The sequence below is a fragment of the Pseudonaja textilis genome, chromosome 5, assembly GCF_049901715.1.
Source record: "Pseudonaja textilis isolate UNSWEBS1 chromosome 5, rPseTex1.2, whole genome shotgun sequence".
NCBI classification, from domain to species: domain Eukaryota; kingdom Metazoa; phylum Chordata; class Lepidosauria; order Squamata; family Elapidae; genus Pseudonaja; species Pseudonaja textilis.
Window position 1 is genome coordinate 48,880,917 of NC_141994.1, and position 18,082 is coordinate 48,898,998.

An 18,082-nucleotide genomic window follows, 5' to 3' on the forward strand; every position below is an offset into this window, starting at 1 on the left:
TATATATATATTATAACCAGCCACATGAGCAAAGAGCCCCGGTTAATGCCACCCACAAACCCAAACTATGGTTAAGAAACATCGATGACACATTTGTGATTTGGCCCCATGGAAAAGAAAACCTAAATAATTTCCTAACACACCTAAACAGCACACACCCCAAAATCAAGTTCACCATGGAAACGGAAACAAACAAACAACTACCATTCCTAGATGTACTAATCTACAAAAAAACAGATGGCACACTAGGACACACCATAGACCAGATACAGGATACAGGAACACAATGTTGCCAGCCAATCAAGACACACAAAAAAGCCACAAAACAGACAGAAGATATTAGAAACACCAATCAAGCAGAACACAGCAAACTCCAAGACCAATAAACACAGACCAAGACTCCCAACCAATCAGGATGAAGAAAAAAACATTCTGGCACAGCAGTAGGCTAGCCCCAAATTTAAAACTGAAACAACTGTAAAAGTCTGACTCACAGACGAACACAATACAGAAGCCTGATGATGGCAGATGAGATTCTGCCGAAATGTTGCTACAACTTTAAAAGCACAACTATAATGACGTGGGAAAATACATGAACAAAGCTGAATACCATTCATGTAAGTACCCATGAAAACTTAAGAATATATATTGATATCTATCTATGGATCTTTGGTTATTCGGGTTTTCTCCCGCGTAAGATTGGAAGTATCTAGGCAATGTTTCGATGAAGTCTCATTCATCATCTTCAGGCCTGAAGATGATGAATGAGACTTCATCGAAACATTGCCTAGATACTTCCAATCTTATGCGGGAGAAAACCCAAATAACCAAAGATCCACATATTAATACCCGCGAAAATCTCAGAAAACAAATATCTATCTATCTATCTATCTATCTATCTATCTATCTATCTATCTATCTATCTATCTATCTATTTATCTATCTATTATAACCAGCCACATGAGCAAAGAGATCCAACAGACGATCATCCCAAGAGAAAAATCTTCCAGATGCCTCAAACTATACGGCCTCCTAAAAATGCACAAAAAAGGCATACCTCTCAGACCCATAGTCAGCTCCAGAGGAGCACCACTACAAAACCTAGCTAAACACTTAGCAGAGCAGCTACAGGCTATTCACCATTTTCACTATTCACTCAAGTCCCGATAAAAGAAACTCTTTTATAATACCATACATGTAAGTACCCACAAAAACTTAAGAAAACAAATATGTGTGTGTGTGTGTGTGTGTGTGTGTGTGTGTGTGTGTTTTAAACTGGGACCTTAATTCCCTCTGGCAATTTAAATAGGAGGTACCTGGAAATCTTTGGTTAAGGAGTTAAATTAAACACCAATGGCATTTTCTTTCAAATCACTGGCGGCATTTCCCTACTTTTGTTACTACTACAGCACTGTCACATATACAGTAGTGGTGTTCAGCATTGCAAGTGGTACCCAGATGTGGAAGGGGAAAAACAAGGAGGTAATCATGGCACACCCAGACTCTTCACATTGTTGTATTCAGATTGTGCATTCTTCAGGGAGGAAATGTAATGGCAGATATTCTTATCAAAACTGCTAAGAAGGGCTGCCAATTTATGCTTGAACATTTATCCTGGACTGAGAGCTATTCCTGTCATTGACCTTTGGAAATGCAGTGGCATTGGAGGAATAAGCAAAGGTGGCGTTGATCTAAATTGGGCATGGTCTTTGCATACATCATGAGCTTGTGCAGAAATTATTGGGTTACCCTGGTGTGTGTGTATATACTATGCTTGCTTAAAAACGATACTTAATTGTTCTAGAACCCTAGTCCTTCTTTAAATATGGAGCAAGTGGCCAGTTTTAAGTTTCTGGGTGTTACCCTAAAAGAGGACCTGACCTGGGGTACCCACATTGCAGCCCTGGTCAAAAGGGCCCAGCAGAGATTGTACTACCTGAGACTTCTCAGAAAACAACAACCGAATGAAAAACTGCTGATGACCTACCGCTGCACCATAGAGAGTATCTTAACTTACTGCACCACTGTATGGTTTGTCAACTGCACAGTGGCAGATAGGAAAGCACTCCAGAGGGTTAACATCATTGGCCAGAAGATCATTGGTTGTATTCTCCCCTCTTTTGAAGAGCTTTATAGCTCCAACTGCCTTAAGAAAGTTCAAAACATTCTCAAAGATCCATCTCATCCTGGGAACTCTTTTTTTGAACTATTGCTATCTGGCAGACGGTACAGAATAATAAAAACAAGGACAAGCTGAAAAACAGCTTCTATCCCAGGGCAGTAACTCTGTTGAATTCTGCTGTATAGTGCAGTGTTGGTGTGGTGTCAGGGGTTTTCAATTCAATGTGTGGAGTGTGAAGGATGTGTGTTTGTGTTTATTTTCATGGTCATGATGTGCACTGAAGATGGTGTTTGATTTCGTTGTATGAGGTGCAGTGACAATAAAGTAAACTAAACTAAAACTAAACTAAATAGCCCTATGGTTGGCTTGTCAAAAGCACTACTGGTAGTTCTCAACTTGCAACAGTGACTGTTCAAAGTTACAATGGCACTGAAAAAAGTGACATGACCATTTCTCACAACTTTTATAGCATCCCCATGATCATGTAATCAAAATTCAGATGCTTATTACCATTGCTATATCTCAAGGTCATGTGATCCCCTTTGGCAACTTTTTGACAACCAATGTCAATGGGGAAGCCAGATTCACTTAAGAACCGGGTTACTAATTTATCAATGGCAGTGATTCATTTAACAATGGTGGCAAGAAAAGTCATAAAATGGGCTCCAGAAAAATATGTTACATTTTAGAAGTAAACATTAAAAGGAGCATCATTAACTATGTAGAAGCTCAGGTAGATAACAAAATATTTTTTAAAAAAGAAATGCAAAACAGGGGGTAGGTCCAAGCCCTCGGTTGTATTATCATAACATCGCCAAACTTCTTCGCTTCTGCCCCATCACTTGACGCTTTTCAGACGAGGCAATGAGGTCCAAGCGCTGCGCCGCAGGTGCCTGGATTTCTGTCCCCGGATACACCTCCGAGGCACCTCTGCACGCAAACTCCCCTGTGGAATCCTCGCATCCCTCAACGGCGAAGTTTAACCACAATTAAACCAGGCACAACCGGCTAGGGTTATACAACCCACGGAGCCACCAAACAAGGCGGGGGATTCCTTTCAGGCGCGAAGCCAAAGCTATCACCTTGTGATTGAGCGCGGCTACGAGCCCAGCCACAAACCCTCACGCGAAGCTCCTTTACTTTGGCAGTGACCACACCGCCGACGCCTGCTAAATGTGTATGCAAGGAATGCGTGAAAAGCGCTGGAGGTACAATAAAAAATCCCGCCCTTCTCTAGAGTTAGGCTGAGGGTGCCTGGGCCGCTTAACCTCTTCCCGTGTTCTTTTCGGCTTTTGTGTGCCATCCCCGCCCGCGGGGGTGAGTTTCTCCCCCTCTGGGAATGGAATCCAGCCGCACGCATTCCTGAGCAGGCCGAGGGGCTGCCGGGACTTGTTTGGGCTCAAGCCACCTCGAATGCTTCATTCAGTTGCCAATCTGCCTCTGCCTGCCTTTCCGCCCACCTCTCTGGCCCGGAGGAAGCGGCTGTTGACTGCGGCCATCAGGTGTGCGTCTCGCCTTGAGGCGGGCAGAATGAGTAGGCAAGGTTAGGAAGTGAGGAGGAGAGGGCGAGGAAGGCAAGCGGGCAAAAGCGAAGAAGGACCCCTTCAGCTCGAGAGTTTCTTCCCTCTGCAATTAGCCCGTCGGCTGAGAAGTTTTAAGGTAACGCGAGCTCTCGTGGTCCCCTTTGTGAGAAAAAAAGGGGGAAAAAAGCGGCGCGTTTTTCCGATGCTGGCGGCGTCTTAGCGGGTCTTTTGTTTCTCATGAGCGGATGTCAACGAATCCTGCAGCAACTAAGGCCAAGGATGTAAAACTGAGGGGATTGCATATTTGTCTTTTATTTTCTTTTTCTCTCCCTTTCTCTCTCACTTCTTTGCAAAAAGAGCCATGGATCTAAATGGTGCAATGTTTCAGCGTTGATAGATAACAACTTTGAATAAGCACACTCTACGTGGTATTTCTCAAGTGGCTTAGGCATGAGGCCCAAGATAGCATGGGAAAAAGGTTGCTCTACCTTAGTCTCTAACTCAGGATGTTTGCAGAACCCAGCCATTGTGATTTTTTCCAACAAACAGTGGCTAAAAGTGATATTTTCTCCCTCTCCCATGAAGATGGAGAGATTTGCCTGCAGCTATTGCTGTGAAGGAGTAGCCTTGTCCTAGGAGTTGTCTCTCATTTTCTTTCGTTCTATCACACCTGCAGATATGACTTATGGCATTAGGTCTTGGTTATGGGGATTACCCCTAGGTGGCTTAACTATAAACCCAACTGTGATTTCAGATTTCTTAAACTGCTGGCACAGTGTTGTCATTAGACCATTGTTTATATTTGAATAACAAGGTCATTTAAGGTGGGGTAAAAAGTTTTATTATCCATAACCTTTCCTTTATAATTGATTCATAATATTATGTGACAAAGTGCAAGCTACGTGTACTTGAAATATTCAAGTTTCAGGAGAGAAAGAAAAGTGTGGCAAACAAGGGAAGGAAGGATATTTAACTATTTAGAGATGAAAAGAAGCATCAGCATTTAGCAAATCAGTTAAAAGGCAAGAATTGTAATACTGAGACAAGATATTGTGTTTTTTCAGACTTATTTAGGATATTCCAAATTGCCTGAGGAGCATGATGGACAAGAGATGTTTATTCTGGCACTGAGAAGAATGTGTAAACTTAAAAGGTTTTCTAAAGAAAACTTGGTTTAATATTATTTGAATCTCTGTGGCACGGCAATTAAGGTAATATGGACAAATGCAGTGGCTATTATCTAATCGTAATGGCTATTTTAAATGTTTTAGTTTTATATTAATGTGTGATTTTCAATCTGTTACCTTCTTTCACCGTCAAGGAATAGATATATAGTTCTTTGGATACAGGATTTATGCAGTCTAGTAATGCAGAAACTACATAACCTCAAGGAAACTATGTGTATGTGATGAGTTCTGTGCGCTATGAATCATCAACATGTTTGCATGTCTGGGATTGATGATTCAAAACATTTCCTTAGAATTCTGGCCCTAGTCTCTTAACCTTAGTTAGACTTGGGAGAATTAAAGACCTGAACCTGCTCATATTTAACTCATAGAGAAATAGGAGTGTCATTTTCACTGCTCTAAGCAATAGTTTGACATAAATGGCTTTTTCCAATCTGAAGATATCAGCCAGCAGTTGTTAAAGTTCCAAGAACCCAATTGTGTTTTGGTGTAACTAGTTCATGGATCATCCCATGAATACTTCTATACAAATATGCCATAGTGCTGTTTTCATTTTCCTATCCATTCTAATTGATTTGAAGATGATATGCAAATGACTTCAGTTCTGCATAGCTTAAAACATGAAAACAACTCTATGGTGACAGAAGGGGAAATGATAGGTGAAAGGGAAGTAGGAAAAGATGCTTTTTTGTTAGTGACAGGGAAGACTCCTGATAAATGCTGCCATTTCAGCAAAACATCAGTTGAGCTATCAGTATGTAGATTTGGCTCCAGGATGCAGCAAACATCATGAGATTGGATAAATGGTGACCTTAATATGAACTAGTGCAAAGATCTCATGTGGAAATGCCTAATTCACAATTTGGTTTGATCTTAGTATATTGTGAACTCCTAGTCATTACTGATTATGACTTTGTAGCTGATTAAACAAACCATAGCAAGATAGAACATGTGTTAGTATGATGTGTAAGTCCAGACTATCTCTGTGGCTTAGCTACATTTATATAATTTGAACAAGCCATAATGAACTAGCTTACAAGAAAGCATGATGGAGAAAGTTCAGTCATTATAATAAGCCAAAGTATTATTTGATAGGAACCTAGCAATTTCTGTTTTTCTGTCTTTGGCCCTTTATTTACCATGTAATGTCTTATTGGAAACCATTGTCATGGGAGACAGAGTAAGGGATAAACTTTTAATTTTAATCTATGAATATATGATGCTTCCTTATGTTGTATCATATCATTGATTTTTCTAGCCTTCTTCCATTTTCTTTGATCAGTGTTTGCTCTCAAGCATTTCCACTACTCCAAATTGAAGTTGGTTTATCCCAAGAATTCCAAGCTATGGATTCTCCCCACAAATGGAACAGCTCAGTTACTTTGGACACAGAACAAAATGGTCTGTATACTTTGAATTTATCTTTTAATTGTCTTGTCTTGTTGCTTGTATGACATGAACAGAGTAGACCATATTATTTTATCTTCACTCTATTGCTTCTGTTTTTGAAAAAAATATTGCTATAGCAAGATAGATTGGCTGAACAAGACTGCTATGGGAATGGAAGCAAAATATACTGCTATAGAATTAAACTTTCTGTGAATCAATTTTTCCCCATCCTGAAGTCCTCCAGATGTGTTAAACTAAAGAGTTCTTATAAACCTCTCACCATGAGTGGCAGCCAATTTGGAAAGCTGCTGTAGAACTAAGACTCCTGGAACAACATTCAGTACTGCTTTTTTTTTTCATTTAAATGTAGCAAGATCCAGGGGTAGGATTCTACTGGTTCAGTAGAACCGGTTGTTAAGATTCTGTGCAGTTCGGAGAACCAGCAAATTGTGCCCTTGGCTGGCCCCTCTCCTCTCCTCCCAGTCAGTCCTTACTGGTATTTATTTCTTCCTGATGATCAGCTGTTTTGATGATCAGCTGTGCCGGGGTCCCCCTTGCTGTCTTACTGCTTCACCCAGGGGGCTTCCCTGAGGCCCAGGAGGCAAAAAGGGGCGGTTAGGGGTGCTGTAAAAAAAAAAGCCACACCACCCAGTCACATGGCCATGCCCAGATAGCCACACCCACAGAACCAGTAGTAAAAATATTTGCATCCCACCCCTGTTAAGATCTTTGCTTGTTGTTGGTAATTTGATATTTTTGCTATACTTCCTTATTCTGACTGGAAATTTTAGGCTTGAAATTTTATGAAGATTAATGGTATCTCTGAGGCAGAGCAGAGCAGAACAACAGAACAGAACAGAACAGAATTCTTTATTGGCCAAGTGTGATTGTACACAGAAGGAATTTGGCTTTGGTGCATAAGCTCTCAGATAAAAGATAAGTAATAAATCATGATCATAGTCATCATAGATACATTCATCATGAATCATGTGATACAACATAGTAAACTAATAAATTTTACTCTGAGAATTACAATATGCATTCTTGCATTGTGTTAAGCCAAAAAGTGGTTAATTGCGTTTTGCATCTGTTGTATGAACCTAGCAGTTATGGGTTATTCAGAAAGTTGTTAAACTAACTTTCATAATGTACAGGCTTCCTGGTAATTTGCCTTGAGTTTTCAACAACTTGTCAAATTCCAATTCCCTTTGTTAAGGGAAGGCAGTTAAAGTTAGACTTCAGAATCAAATAGTGACCCTTGTTTCCACAGTTGTGTAATATATCCATCTCTGCTGGCTATCACTGAAATTGCTAAAATGGTTTTGGTAGAAAAGCACCTATTTGGATCTGTATGTTTGAAGACTTTGGATATGTTAATCTTCTACTTGACTGTTAAGTGCTTTAGAGAAGGCTGTGGAAACTCCTTGAAGAGGGAATAGAAGAACAGCGGGAAGTCCTGCTCAGGCAACCAAACAGCTTATTTTGCTGCTTTGGAAGTTCTTAGAAACTTTGCTCTTTGTTGAGGGAGTGACTGCATGCATTCCTAGTAATTTTGTCCCCTGGAGTAAAGTCTAAGGTTGTTTTTTTTTTTTTAGTGGAGATAATAATTGTAGTTTGCTTAATATTAGGGATGTTGATTTATATTGGAGGGAAGGGCAGAGGGAACTTATGGCTCCTTACATGGTTCTGCTTACTGACTGGGATAGTTAGGACTTTTGGGATTGTAGTTTAGCAATATTTGAAGGGCCCAAGTTGCCTACATCTGTTTGAATAATTATTATACTTTTGTTTGCTTATTGAAGACTTCACATTATTGAATAGCTGGATTTTCCTTCTATGTGAATGGTATAAACTCTAAAATGCCCTCCCATTCTGTTTGGTTTGGCCAAACGATGATTGTCTCTAATAAGTATGTATTAGGCCAGTGTTTCTCAATCGTGGTCACTTTAAGAAATTTGGGTTTCAATTCTCAGAATTCTGCTTTATCTTGGGGTTGGAAGGATTTTGTAAATTGCTACTATCAAAGTCAATCAAGGCTACAGTCAATCAGAGTCAGATCTGAAAACACCGTGGCATTGCAACATTGTATATATGACTATTGTTTTTTCTGCATGCCACTTTGGCCCTTGTGCTTCTTCTGTTGTTGTATGATGTGCTAAATTAGGTGTAGCAAATTGTATGAATGGTACCATTGTAGTTTGTCCCACAAATCATGGCTTGGTACTAGAAAGAGAAGTGAGTAAGATTAGATTTGGAGACTTGGATGATACTGAGAGTTTTACACATTAGATTGAGGGCTGAAAATTGCATGAATCATTTGAGCCAGAGAACTGCATTCAGATTATTCCATGTTCAAGACATTAAATGTTTCACCATGAAGACAGGTTTTGAAATAGATAAAAATAGAAAAAACAGTGACAATATTTAGATGTTTTATCAGGGATGTCCAAGACTTCATATATCTGGTAAGTCTAATAGATGTCTTCAATTAAACTGTCATAATCTCCTGCTTGCACAGCCATCTGAAATACATTATAATTTGGAATACTTTTTACTGTATGTCCTTGTCATCCTTGTTGATAGTATTTATTTGGAGATAATTGTTTTCTCTTTTAAGCAGTTCATAACTTGCAGACTATGCTAGATGTGGTTCCTGACATCCCTTTTTACAACCCTTGGTGCTATTTCTGACTTTAGTAGTTCTTGTCATTTTGAGATGGAAAGCGTAGGAAAATTATTATGTATTATATATTATTATTATGCTGTACAGATATTTGCATTTGAAAGGCAAATTGTGATTTAGAGATTTTGTAGGCACATAGATAGCACATGCTTGGAACACGTTAAAACAGCTACCTCTTCAGCTTGTGCATAGTCCTTATTATTTTGTGTGCCTTAAAATAGGAATATTATACTTTTATAAAACTAAGAAACTCCCCAAGACTCCCCTCCCAAATTTAATTCTATGTTCATGAAAAATGTAGGTCTTGGCATTAGGTTATTTGAGGGACCACCTTGCCCCAACTTCATATGAATGCTGAATGTGAATGCTCCAACACTGAAAGTTTTTAAGAAGAGATTGGACAGCCATTTGTCTGAAATGGTATAGGTTTCCTGCCTAAGTGGGGGTTGGACTAGAAGACCTCCAAGGTCCTTTCCAATTCTGTTCTGATGCCCATCTTACCAGATCCAGCAGAGAGGGAATGTTACAGGTTGCATAGTCTAGCGAGTTACATTTAATGGGGCTTAAGCAGCAGCACTCACATTTTGGAATCTTCTGCCCCCTCATCTTTTCTAAGTTTCTGAGGCTTCTTCAAGATTTGGTTGGGAACTCCAGGGATCGTTGAACTAGTGAAGTGGTTCTGCTAACATTCCTTCATCTGCTTTTTTTTTTTTTTTACTTTACCTCAGTTTTCTATAGTTTTGATGCTTTGATTGTTACTAATTATGATTTTTAATGTGTTTATTAACTATTGTAAGCTGCCCAGAGTCTAAAAACAAATACACTTTGTGGTGTTTAGTCTCCAATAAAGAACAGCCCTAGGCTGGTTCCATTTTCTGGGCAGAAGTTGAAATCCCCACTTTAACCTTTCGTATACATTATAATAATGTGAAAAATCTACACTCAATATGTGTTCATAGGGCCTGAAGATGGTATCAACGAGGTCCAAAGTCTTTCTGAAGAACAGGAAGAAGAGGAAGCTTTGTGGGAGAAGATTGAGAGTGTGCGGCACCAACTAACTCGCTCTTTGAATCCAGAAAAGCTGACACCCTACTTGCGTCAATGTCGTGTGATAGATGAACAGGATGAAGAAGAGGTGTTGAGTGCCTATCGGTTCCCATGTAGGAGCAACCGAACAGGTGAGAGATACTTGGAATTTGCATGGAGGAGAAATTGGTGGAAAGGTTTTTTTTTGTGTAAAGTACAATACAGAGTTAGTTGGTTCCTGCATGAAAGGAAGGGCCTGTTCAAGGGATTCCATCGTGATTCTGTGATAGCTTTAAAAAGCCATGTTAAAGCAGACCAAAGTTTTGTATGTAGCCCAGCAGTTTGTTAACGTTAAGGCTTTATGGAACTGAAGACTAACTTAGATGTTCTCAAAGCCCAGCGAAAAGAAAAACAAAATTCACCTTCTATATTTTTTATTTCTGTTTAATTTCTGTTATTGATATTTTTTAAGTTTCCCTTTGCTGTTGATGGAGCATGCTAATGGTATAGTATTGTATAACTTTATTGATTGGTCAGCTGACCATAGCAAGATAATGTTAATGTAATCATTGACTTAAATCTACAATTGGTTGTGATCGTTAAGTGAATTTATAACATTTTTAGCTGTGTCACTGAGTGAATAACTGCATTTACTGGTAGTTTTCAGAAAAATTACATCCACAATAAACCACTGATGGGCAGACTCTATTAGGGTCATAACTTGAGAACTACCTGTATTGATTATGGTTTCTCTTTTGTTTAACCTTGCATAAGACCTAAGACATTTCCCTAATCCTGCTCTCTTGACTTGGCTCTCACATCCTGTTAATTTAAAGGGCCATTGCTGATTTTATAAAGGTTAGGCAAGGGGTCTGCAACCTGTGGCTCTGGAGCTGCATGTGACTCTTTCATCCCTCTGCTGTGGCTCCTTGTCGCTCAGAACATGCATCATAACCACCGATGTGCAATACCCGCCAGCATGCGATTTATTGAGCTTTTTGACCTGTTTTTTTTTGGGGGGGGGGGAGTTCAAAATGTTTTTGTTGCATGCAGAAATAAAAAAAATGTTTTCTCTATGGCAGTTCATTGATTTCATAAATGCAACACACTGTAGTTGTTTTTATACATAGCATAAGGGTAAAAAAACGATATATACAATTTTATCTTAATTTTAGATGTCAAAAGGGTTTTGTGGCTCCCAGTGTTTTCTTTTCTGTGGGAAACGGGTACAAATGGCTTTTCGAGTGTTTAAAGTTGCAGGTCCCTGGATAGACCAGGTGGCCTTTTTACGATTTTTGGCTTTATATTTCTAGAAAAGCAATAAGGCTACTATATTAAATTCTAATTTATGATTTAGTGTGATTGTAAACCAAGCTAATGGTTATTTATTCAATCATGGTTTATTTAATGAGCCAGAATTAAGCACATGATGGCTTTATGTGATACGCAATCACCCAATCTAGGATTCTGGTTGTTAGTTGTTTGTATCCTATCCATGTGATTTTTTTAAAAAAAATATCTCTGCAGGACTCCTGATGGATATCCTTCGAAGGCGAGGGAAGCGAGGCTATGAGGCATTCTTAGAGTCCTTGGAGTTCTATTATCCTGAACATTTCACCCGACTGACAGGAAAACAACCTGTTCAGCGTTGCTCTATAATCTTGGGTAAGAGATTGTAAGAAACACACTATTCAGTCAGATTTAGAGAAGCTTGATTCTACTTTGGAAGAAGGAGGGCCTTCAAAGCTCTTGATATATAGTTTGCATAAATGGATCCTTTATTGAGCTTTCTGCTGATACGGAGAATTTTATGTGAGATTGCTCGGCTTGTATTGTACTGAAATTCATATATTTGTCATTTTTGGTTTTGTTTTGAATGCCTTCCTAACATAAAGCGGTTGTCATTTAGAAGATGAGATACTCTAGAACTGGCCTTTTATTGGTAATCAAAACAATCTGCTTTTGAGATTTGAAGAGATAGAAATAGCTTAAATTTGTGTTGTCTTTGGTTTATGGATCTATTCAGGGCAGTACTATAGAATGCTTCATGATACCAAAGTTATGTTTCTGTATATTGATTAACTGTTTTGCCTTTTCTCTACCGCTTCCACTGATATATCTTTTGTTGCTGTATGTGAATCGACTCCTATATTGTCATAACACTGTTATCTCTGAACAAATGTTATTTTTATTTGAACAGCTCTCTTGCAAAAATAAAAGCAAAATATACAGTTTGAGTTCATTTATTCTTAAAATAATCCACTCTGCTTGCATTTTTATAAATTGCCATGTGGTTATACAGTTTGTGTTTTCTGAATGCAAAATATGTACTTGATAGGTATGCATTAGAGAAACATCTCCATATTAGAGAGAGGTATGTAACAATAAATAGGCCTCACAGAAAATCTGGTACAGTTCTCAAGAAATGCAAATTGAAATGCATGTACATTCATATAGATTTGAGCAAAGGAATTTTATTTGCCAGAAGTGTCAGATACTTAAGATTTTCTGTAGAACAGTTTTACCATGAAAAAGTGGTATTTTGCACCTTATGCAGCTAAGTGTGTTGCTGTGTGCTTGCAGTGACGATTGCCCCAATTTTAAGCATACATGCATGTATATAAACATGTTATTTTACATATTAAGTACTTGCAAATTAAGTAGGTGTTTGACAAGTTGGCTTACTGTGTGAATTGCACATGATGTTCTGATTGAGGGCTGCTAGCATTTTGTCTACTTGTGGGACTAATTCAATGGTCCTCCTCTGTCCCTTTTCCAGATGAGGAGGGTCCTGAAGGCCTGACTCAGTTCCTGATGATGGAGGTGAAGAAGGTGAGGGCCCAACGAAAGGAGCACTTGGCCAAAGAACACCAGCTCCAGATAAAAAACCAAGGCTTAGAAAAGGAATGTAGCCAGTTGAAGCAACACCTCCAGAGATTACAGAAAATGCAAGAACGTTGGCAGAGGTTCCAAGAAGAATGGGATACCAACAGCCTGGAGCTGCTGAGGCTGAAGGATGAAAATTATTTGCTGGCCATGCGCTATGCACAACTATGTGAAGAGAAAAACACTGCTGTCTTAAGGAGTAGGGATCTGCAACTTGGGGTATGGTGAGCAATTCAATACAGTGGAATTATGTCCAAATTAAAGCAAGCTCTTTTCTCTTGATTGAAGGTTATTTTGTTATTAAAATAGTATTTGGGTAAATGTAATACTAGTAAAAAAAAATTATAGAAAAGTACCAGAAAACCAGTTCATCTTGCTTCCATTTCTTGGCACTTTATGCTATGTCTGATATAAAATTGGTTCTCTTGTTCCTTAGTTTTTCATTACATTGCTCATTTGGATGAATTCTCACCTGCACCCGTGCCTTTTTAATTCTGTTCTCTGCTGAGTTTACTGCTGTTCCTTCCTGTCTGCCGTAGGTTTTTTTCCTAAGTGTTCCTGAATACTCTTAATCTATGTTTATCTCCAGTGTAACTCATGACTTAGATGATTCTCTTAAATGCCAACCCCCTCCAACCCTTGCCTCCCCAGGATTTGTGAAATGCCAATTTTGAAATTTGAAGCCAAGTTGAGTGTAGGTTCTATTCAACATGACTTTCCTTTATGTCTGTGACCCCTATTAGCTAGGAAATTCCATAGTTTGACATTGCTGGTATCTTTTTTAGGGAAGACAGATTTATCGTTTTAGATCTAAGCAGAGTCTCTGAAAATCAGTGACTGAACAAATGTGTTTGGCACTTGTGTTTATGAATCTTTAAATTAGAGACAATGATAACAAAATTATGATTTATAAGTATATTTAAAATTTTACTCTGTACTAACAGTTTTTCTGTTTGGTGTAATTGTGCACTTCTGCTAGATTTGCTGTATGATCAGCATCAGCAGGTATTCATCCAACTGCAAAATACCTAATCACCTTAGACAGAAAGCTAATTTCCCAGGGTAATCTTTGTCCCTTTTTGATGGAATTCCCAAGTTACCATTTATATCTCTGAAACCACTTTTTAGCTAAACTGTCTCCCAAATCACTTCCAACCCTCTGTTTAGCAATAGTCTGTTTAAAAATCAAGTCACATAAAGACAACAGATGGGGAGAGATGAGAAAGAATAAGATTAAAATACTTAACAATATTATTGTTATGATAGTGCTTGAGTTGGGGAAAGTAGGGCATTTTTTCCAAATTTCTCAGATGTGGCTCTTAAGGTAGGAGATTGTTTTATGTGCATAATCTAAAACTTAATGGTGGCAAATATATAGCAGGTCTTGAGGTCATCTGCATTTTTAAAAATGCAGCAGCTTCAGATTGCATTTATTATTGGAAGAAAAGAATATTTTGTGTCTTAAATTAGGTATCTTTTGGATGTGGTAGAATGGTGTGGCAGCAAAATAGTTAAAGTTTGGACTGGATCTGGTTTCAAATTCCCATTTATCCATAGAAATCCACTGGCTGAATTGGGCAGTCTCAGACACTCTTGATAGTCTCACCTTAATCTTTGTTATTGAATTTCAGTTCTGGGAATAAAATTAGGAGAGACTTTCCACCATTCTTTATGCTTCTGTAAATTTGGAGAGGAATGATATAATATCTATGGAGATTCTCAGTCATCGTGGTCATGGTTGCCTGAAAGGTGCTTTTTCAAAAGGTGACAGGACTTTGTTTTTCCTTGAAGATGTTTTGCTTCTCATCCAAGAACTGAAGAAGCTTCTTAGATGAAAAGTGAAATGTCTTCAAGAAAAAACAAAGTCTTGTTGCCTTTTGAAAAAACCACATTTAGGATAGATGTGTATATTCTCTGCCCCACTGTATCCATCTTCCCAACCAGTATAGCCAGGGATGAGAGTTCTGCGAATTGCTTACCTGGGAGTTTTAGTCCAGTATGGCCAAGATTGTTCTGAATAGCAAGTGCATTTTATGTATGGATCCATAGGAGCATATCTACATTTATTTATTGATTTGATTTTTAGAACTGCCCAACTCACACACCAGAACTTTGGGCATAGGATAAACATAAGATTAAAGCCAAAACCAGAGTCAACAAGGTAACAAACAACAAAGAAGATGACATGAAAGTAACCAATACTATTAAGGGTGGGATTCAAATTTTTTAACAACCGGTTCTGTGGGCGTGGCTTAGTTGGTGGGTGTGGCTTGGTGGTCATGTTATTGGTTGGGCGTGGCCAATTCAGTATCACTCACATTGAAGCACGCATCTCCTCGCCTGGCCTCTCATGACTGTGGGGATGCTGCAACAGGAGTAAGTGTGAAACATGGTCATAAGTCACTTTTTTCAGTGCCATTGTAACTTTGAATGGTCACTCCACACAAGCAAAGTACCAGCAAAGGAGGGGAAAAAAACTCCAGAGACATTCCTGAGACAGGAAGTCTAGTCCTGCCAAGAATGTATTAAGGGTTAATGGAGAGGCAGTTTCTGTAAGCAACACCAGAATGTTTCCTTCCTGCCTTCCTTACAGGATTAGGCCAGTAATTTCTTCTAACAACTGGTTCTCCGAACTGCTTAGAATGTTAACAACCCATTCTAGCGAATAGGTGTGAACTTCTAGAATCCCACCCCTGAATACTATGTTATTCAATAGTTCAGATGTTATTCACATACAGTTTTAAAATAAAACCCAGGCACAAGTATTAGTTTCAGTACTTATTGATCATAGCAAGTTTAAACATTCCTTGCCATTTCTGAGCCTGCTTAACCATCTAGGGCTGTGATGGTGAATCTATGGCACGCATGCCAGAAGTGGCACACAGAGCCACTTCTGCCGGCACGTGAGAGGTCACCCAGAAGAGCCCCACTGTGTGTGCACACGCTGCTGCCCAACAGCTGATTGTTCTGGCATGCATGTGTGGGGGGTGGGGGTACACAGGAGACTGGCGCACAGGGGCATCGCGCGTGCATGCGCAGAGATGCACAGCACACGGGGGTGTCATGTGCACATGCGCAGAGGGCGTGGGCCCCCCCAGCACGCATTGCATTCTGGGTGCTGGTGAGGACACAGCACAATTTTCCACACAGGAGCCAAAAAAGTTAGCCCCTACTGATTTAGGGCATCCTTTGATTCCTTGAAGTATTACTCAGTCTCCATTGCAACCTCTCATTCTAATCTTTGTAGATGTAATACAGGTAATCCTCAACTTTTGACCATAATTGAGCTTTCTGTTGTTAAATGAAACATTTGTTAAGTAAGTTTTGTCCCATTTACAATCTTTCTTGCTGCAGTTGCTAAGTTGATAGGTTAGTAACTTGATTGTTAAGTGAATCTGGCTTCCCCATTGACTTTGGTTGTCGGAAGGTCGCAAAAGGTGATCACATGACCTTGGGATAGAGCAATGATCATAAATATGAACCAGTTGCCAAGTGTCTGAATTTTGATTACATGATCATGGGATGCTGCAAGGGTCATAACTTTGAAAAATGATCATAAGTCATATTTCCAGTGCTGCTGTAACTTTGAATGATCACTAAATGAACTGTTTTAAGTCAAGGACTACCTGTAGTCACCAGTTCATGCAGAGTCAGAAGGCTAAGCCCAGTTCTTGGTCCCAAGAACATAGGATTCTTTCTTGCTGTAGACTCTGTCACATTCTTTGCAACACACTTAATACTAGAATTATGACATAAGCAATGAATGGGAGTGAGCAAAGTGTCTCCTATAAAAATGGTAAACCTCAGATGATCCTTTCGAGTAAGTCAAAAAAGTCTTTGTGGGAAAAGCCAAAACAACCCAAGATTATGGCTATGCTGTGTGGGAATTGAACTGTGTTTATTGTTCTTATGCAACAGTGAGACTTGATGAAAATCAAATTGTAGTTTCATGCATAACAAATAGTATTCTTCTAAAGTATCTGGTCATTCATATTTTGAATTATTACCATCAGGGAGATGTTATAGGTCTCCCTGATGGTAATAATTCGAAATATGAATGAGGACTGATAGACTGCCTTTTCCAAGGCAATAATTGTCTTGAATCAAACAGTACATTTGTGATTTAGTTCTATGTATAAAGTGGTATTTTTAAACTATCTAATTTAATATATGGGGACGAGCGGTCTGCCACCTCCAAGTGGTGTCCCCTGGATGCGCAAAGCCGTCAAACGCTGACCGTAACTGAGAGCAGACCCTCCGACGACAGGCCCACGCGACAGGCCGGCTGGAGTACTCAAATGCCGCATCAACATGGTGGAAACGTCCACTACAAAACACACGTCCAATGCTACCGCGTTCGGGGGAACCGACGGGCGCAGGAGACCATTGGCCTGTGCCAAAAATCAACGAAATGGTCCACGCGGAAAGCACGGCGCACCTGCACCGTGTGAGAAAGCTATGGCGACTGCGTCCGGGTCCGATGTGCACGGAGACTACCCGATCCGTGTGAAAAAACGCAAGCGGGGAACAGAGGACTGCCAGACGCTCAAGGTGGCCACCTGGAACGTGGATTCGCTGACTGGACGCTCGACCGAGATCGTCAGGGCCATGCGGGACAGGAAGCTGGACATCTGCTGCCTCCAGGAAACTCACTGGAAGGGCAACAAGGCTACGACTATAGACGGCTACAAGATCATATACACCAGCTGTAAGGAAAACCGGCGGTGTAGCTGTGGTTGTCAGTCCAAGCTGGCAAAGTTCCGTCGCAGAAGTTAAGCGCCTCACAGAACGACTGATGATAATCGTCGTAGCGACCGAGAGGCAGCGCCTACACATCTTGTCTGCCTACGCCCCTCAGACCGGATGTCACGAGGAGGAGAAGGATACCTTCTGGGAACTGCTCGACATCCAACTCAGGCAGATCCCACACGAAGGCGACACCATCATCTCGGGCGACCTGAATGGTCATGTAGGGCGGGACAAAAACGGACACCAGTGCCACGGTGGGCACGGCACAGGCGATACGAATGAGAATGGCCAGAGGATCCTGGACTTTGCCGACTCCCATGATATGACCATCACGAATACCTGCTTCATTAGGCGAGAATCTCAACTCCTCACCTACCATAGCAGAAACGGGAGCCACCACACACAGATCGACTACATCATCGTACGACGAAGAGCCGCTAAAAACATGCTCAACGCCAAGGTGTACCCGTACGAATCGAGCAGTCAGCACAGGCTGCTGATGGCGAAGATCAGGATC

At 40.0% G+C, this 18,082-nt stretch overlaps 1 protein-coding gene across 4 annotated transcripts in view; it reads left to right on the forward strand.

The window, feature by feature from the left end:
* The first annotated feature begins 3,363 nt into the window (after nucleotides 1-3,363).
* Nucleotides 3,364-18,082, forward strand: part of CARD10 (caspase recruitment domain family member 10) — a 47,475-nt gene continuing 32,756 nt past the window's right edge. The window contains exons 1-6 of one of the 4 annotated variants that reach the window (XM_026695867.2): nucleotides 3,364-3,781; nucleotides 4,710-4,856; nucleotides 6,091-6,233; nucleotides 9,864-10,082; nucleotides 11,458-11,595; nucleotides 12,710-13,035. In XM_026695867.2, coding sequence (XP_026551652.2) covers nucleotides 6,179-6,233; nucleotides 9,864-10,082; nucleotides 11,458-11,595; nucleotides 12,710-13,035 — 738 coding nt within the window. In that variant the 5' untranslated portion in view covers nucleotides 3,364-3,781; nucleotides 4,710-4,856; nucleotides 6,091-6,178. The remainder of the gene's footprint in view (nucleotides 3,782-4,709; nucleotides 4,857-6,090; nucleotides 6,234-9,863; nucleotides 10,083-11,457; nucleotides 11,596-12,709; nucleotides 13,036-18,082) is intronic. The other 3 variants (XM_087934819.1, XM_087934817.1, XM_087934818.1) reach the window with 3 other exon arrangements.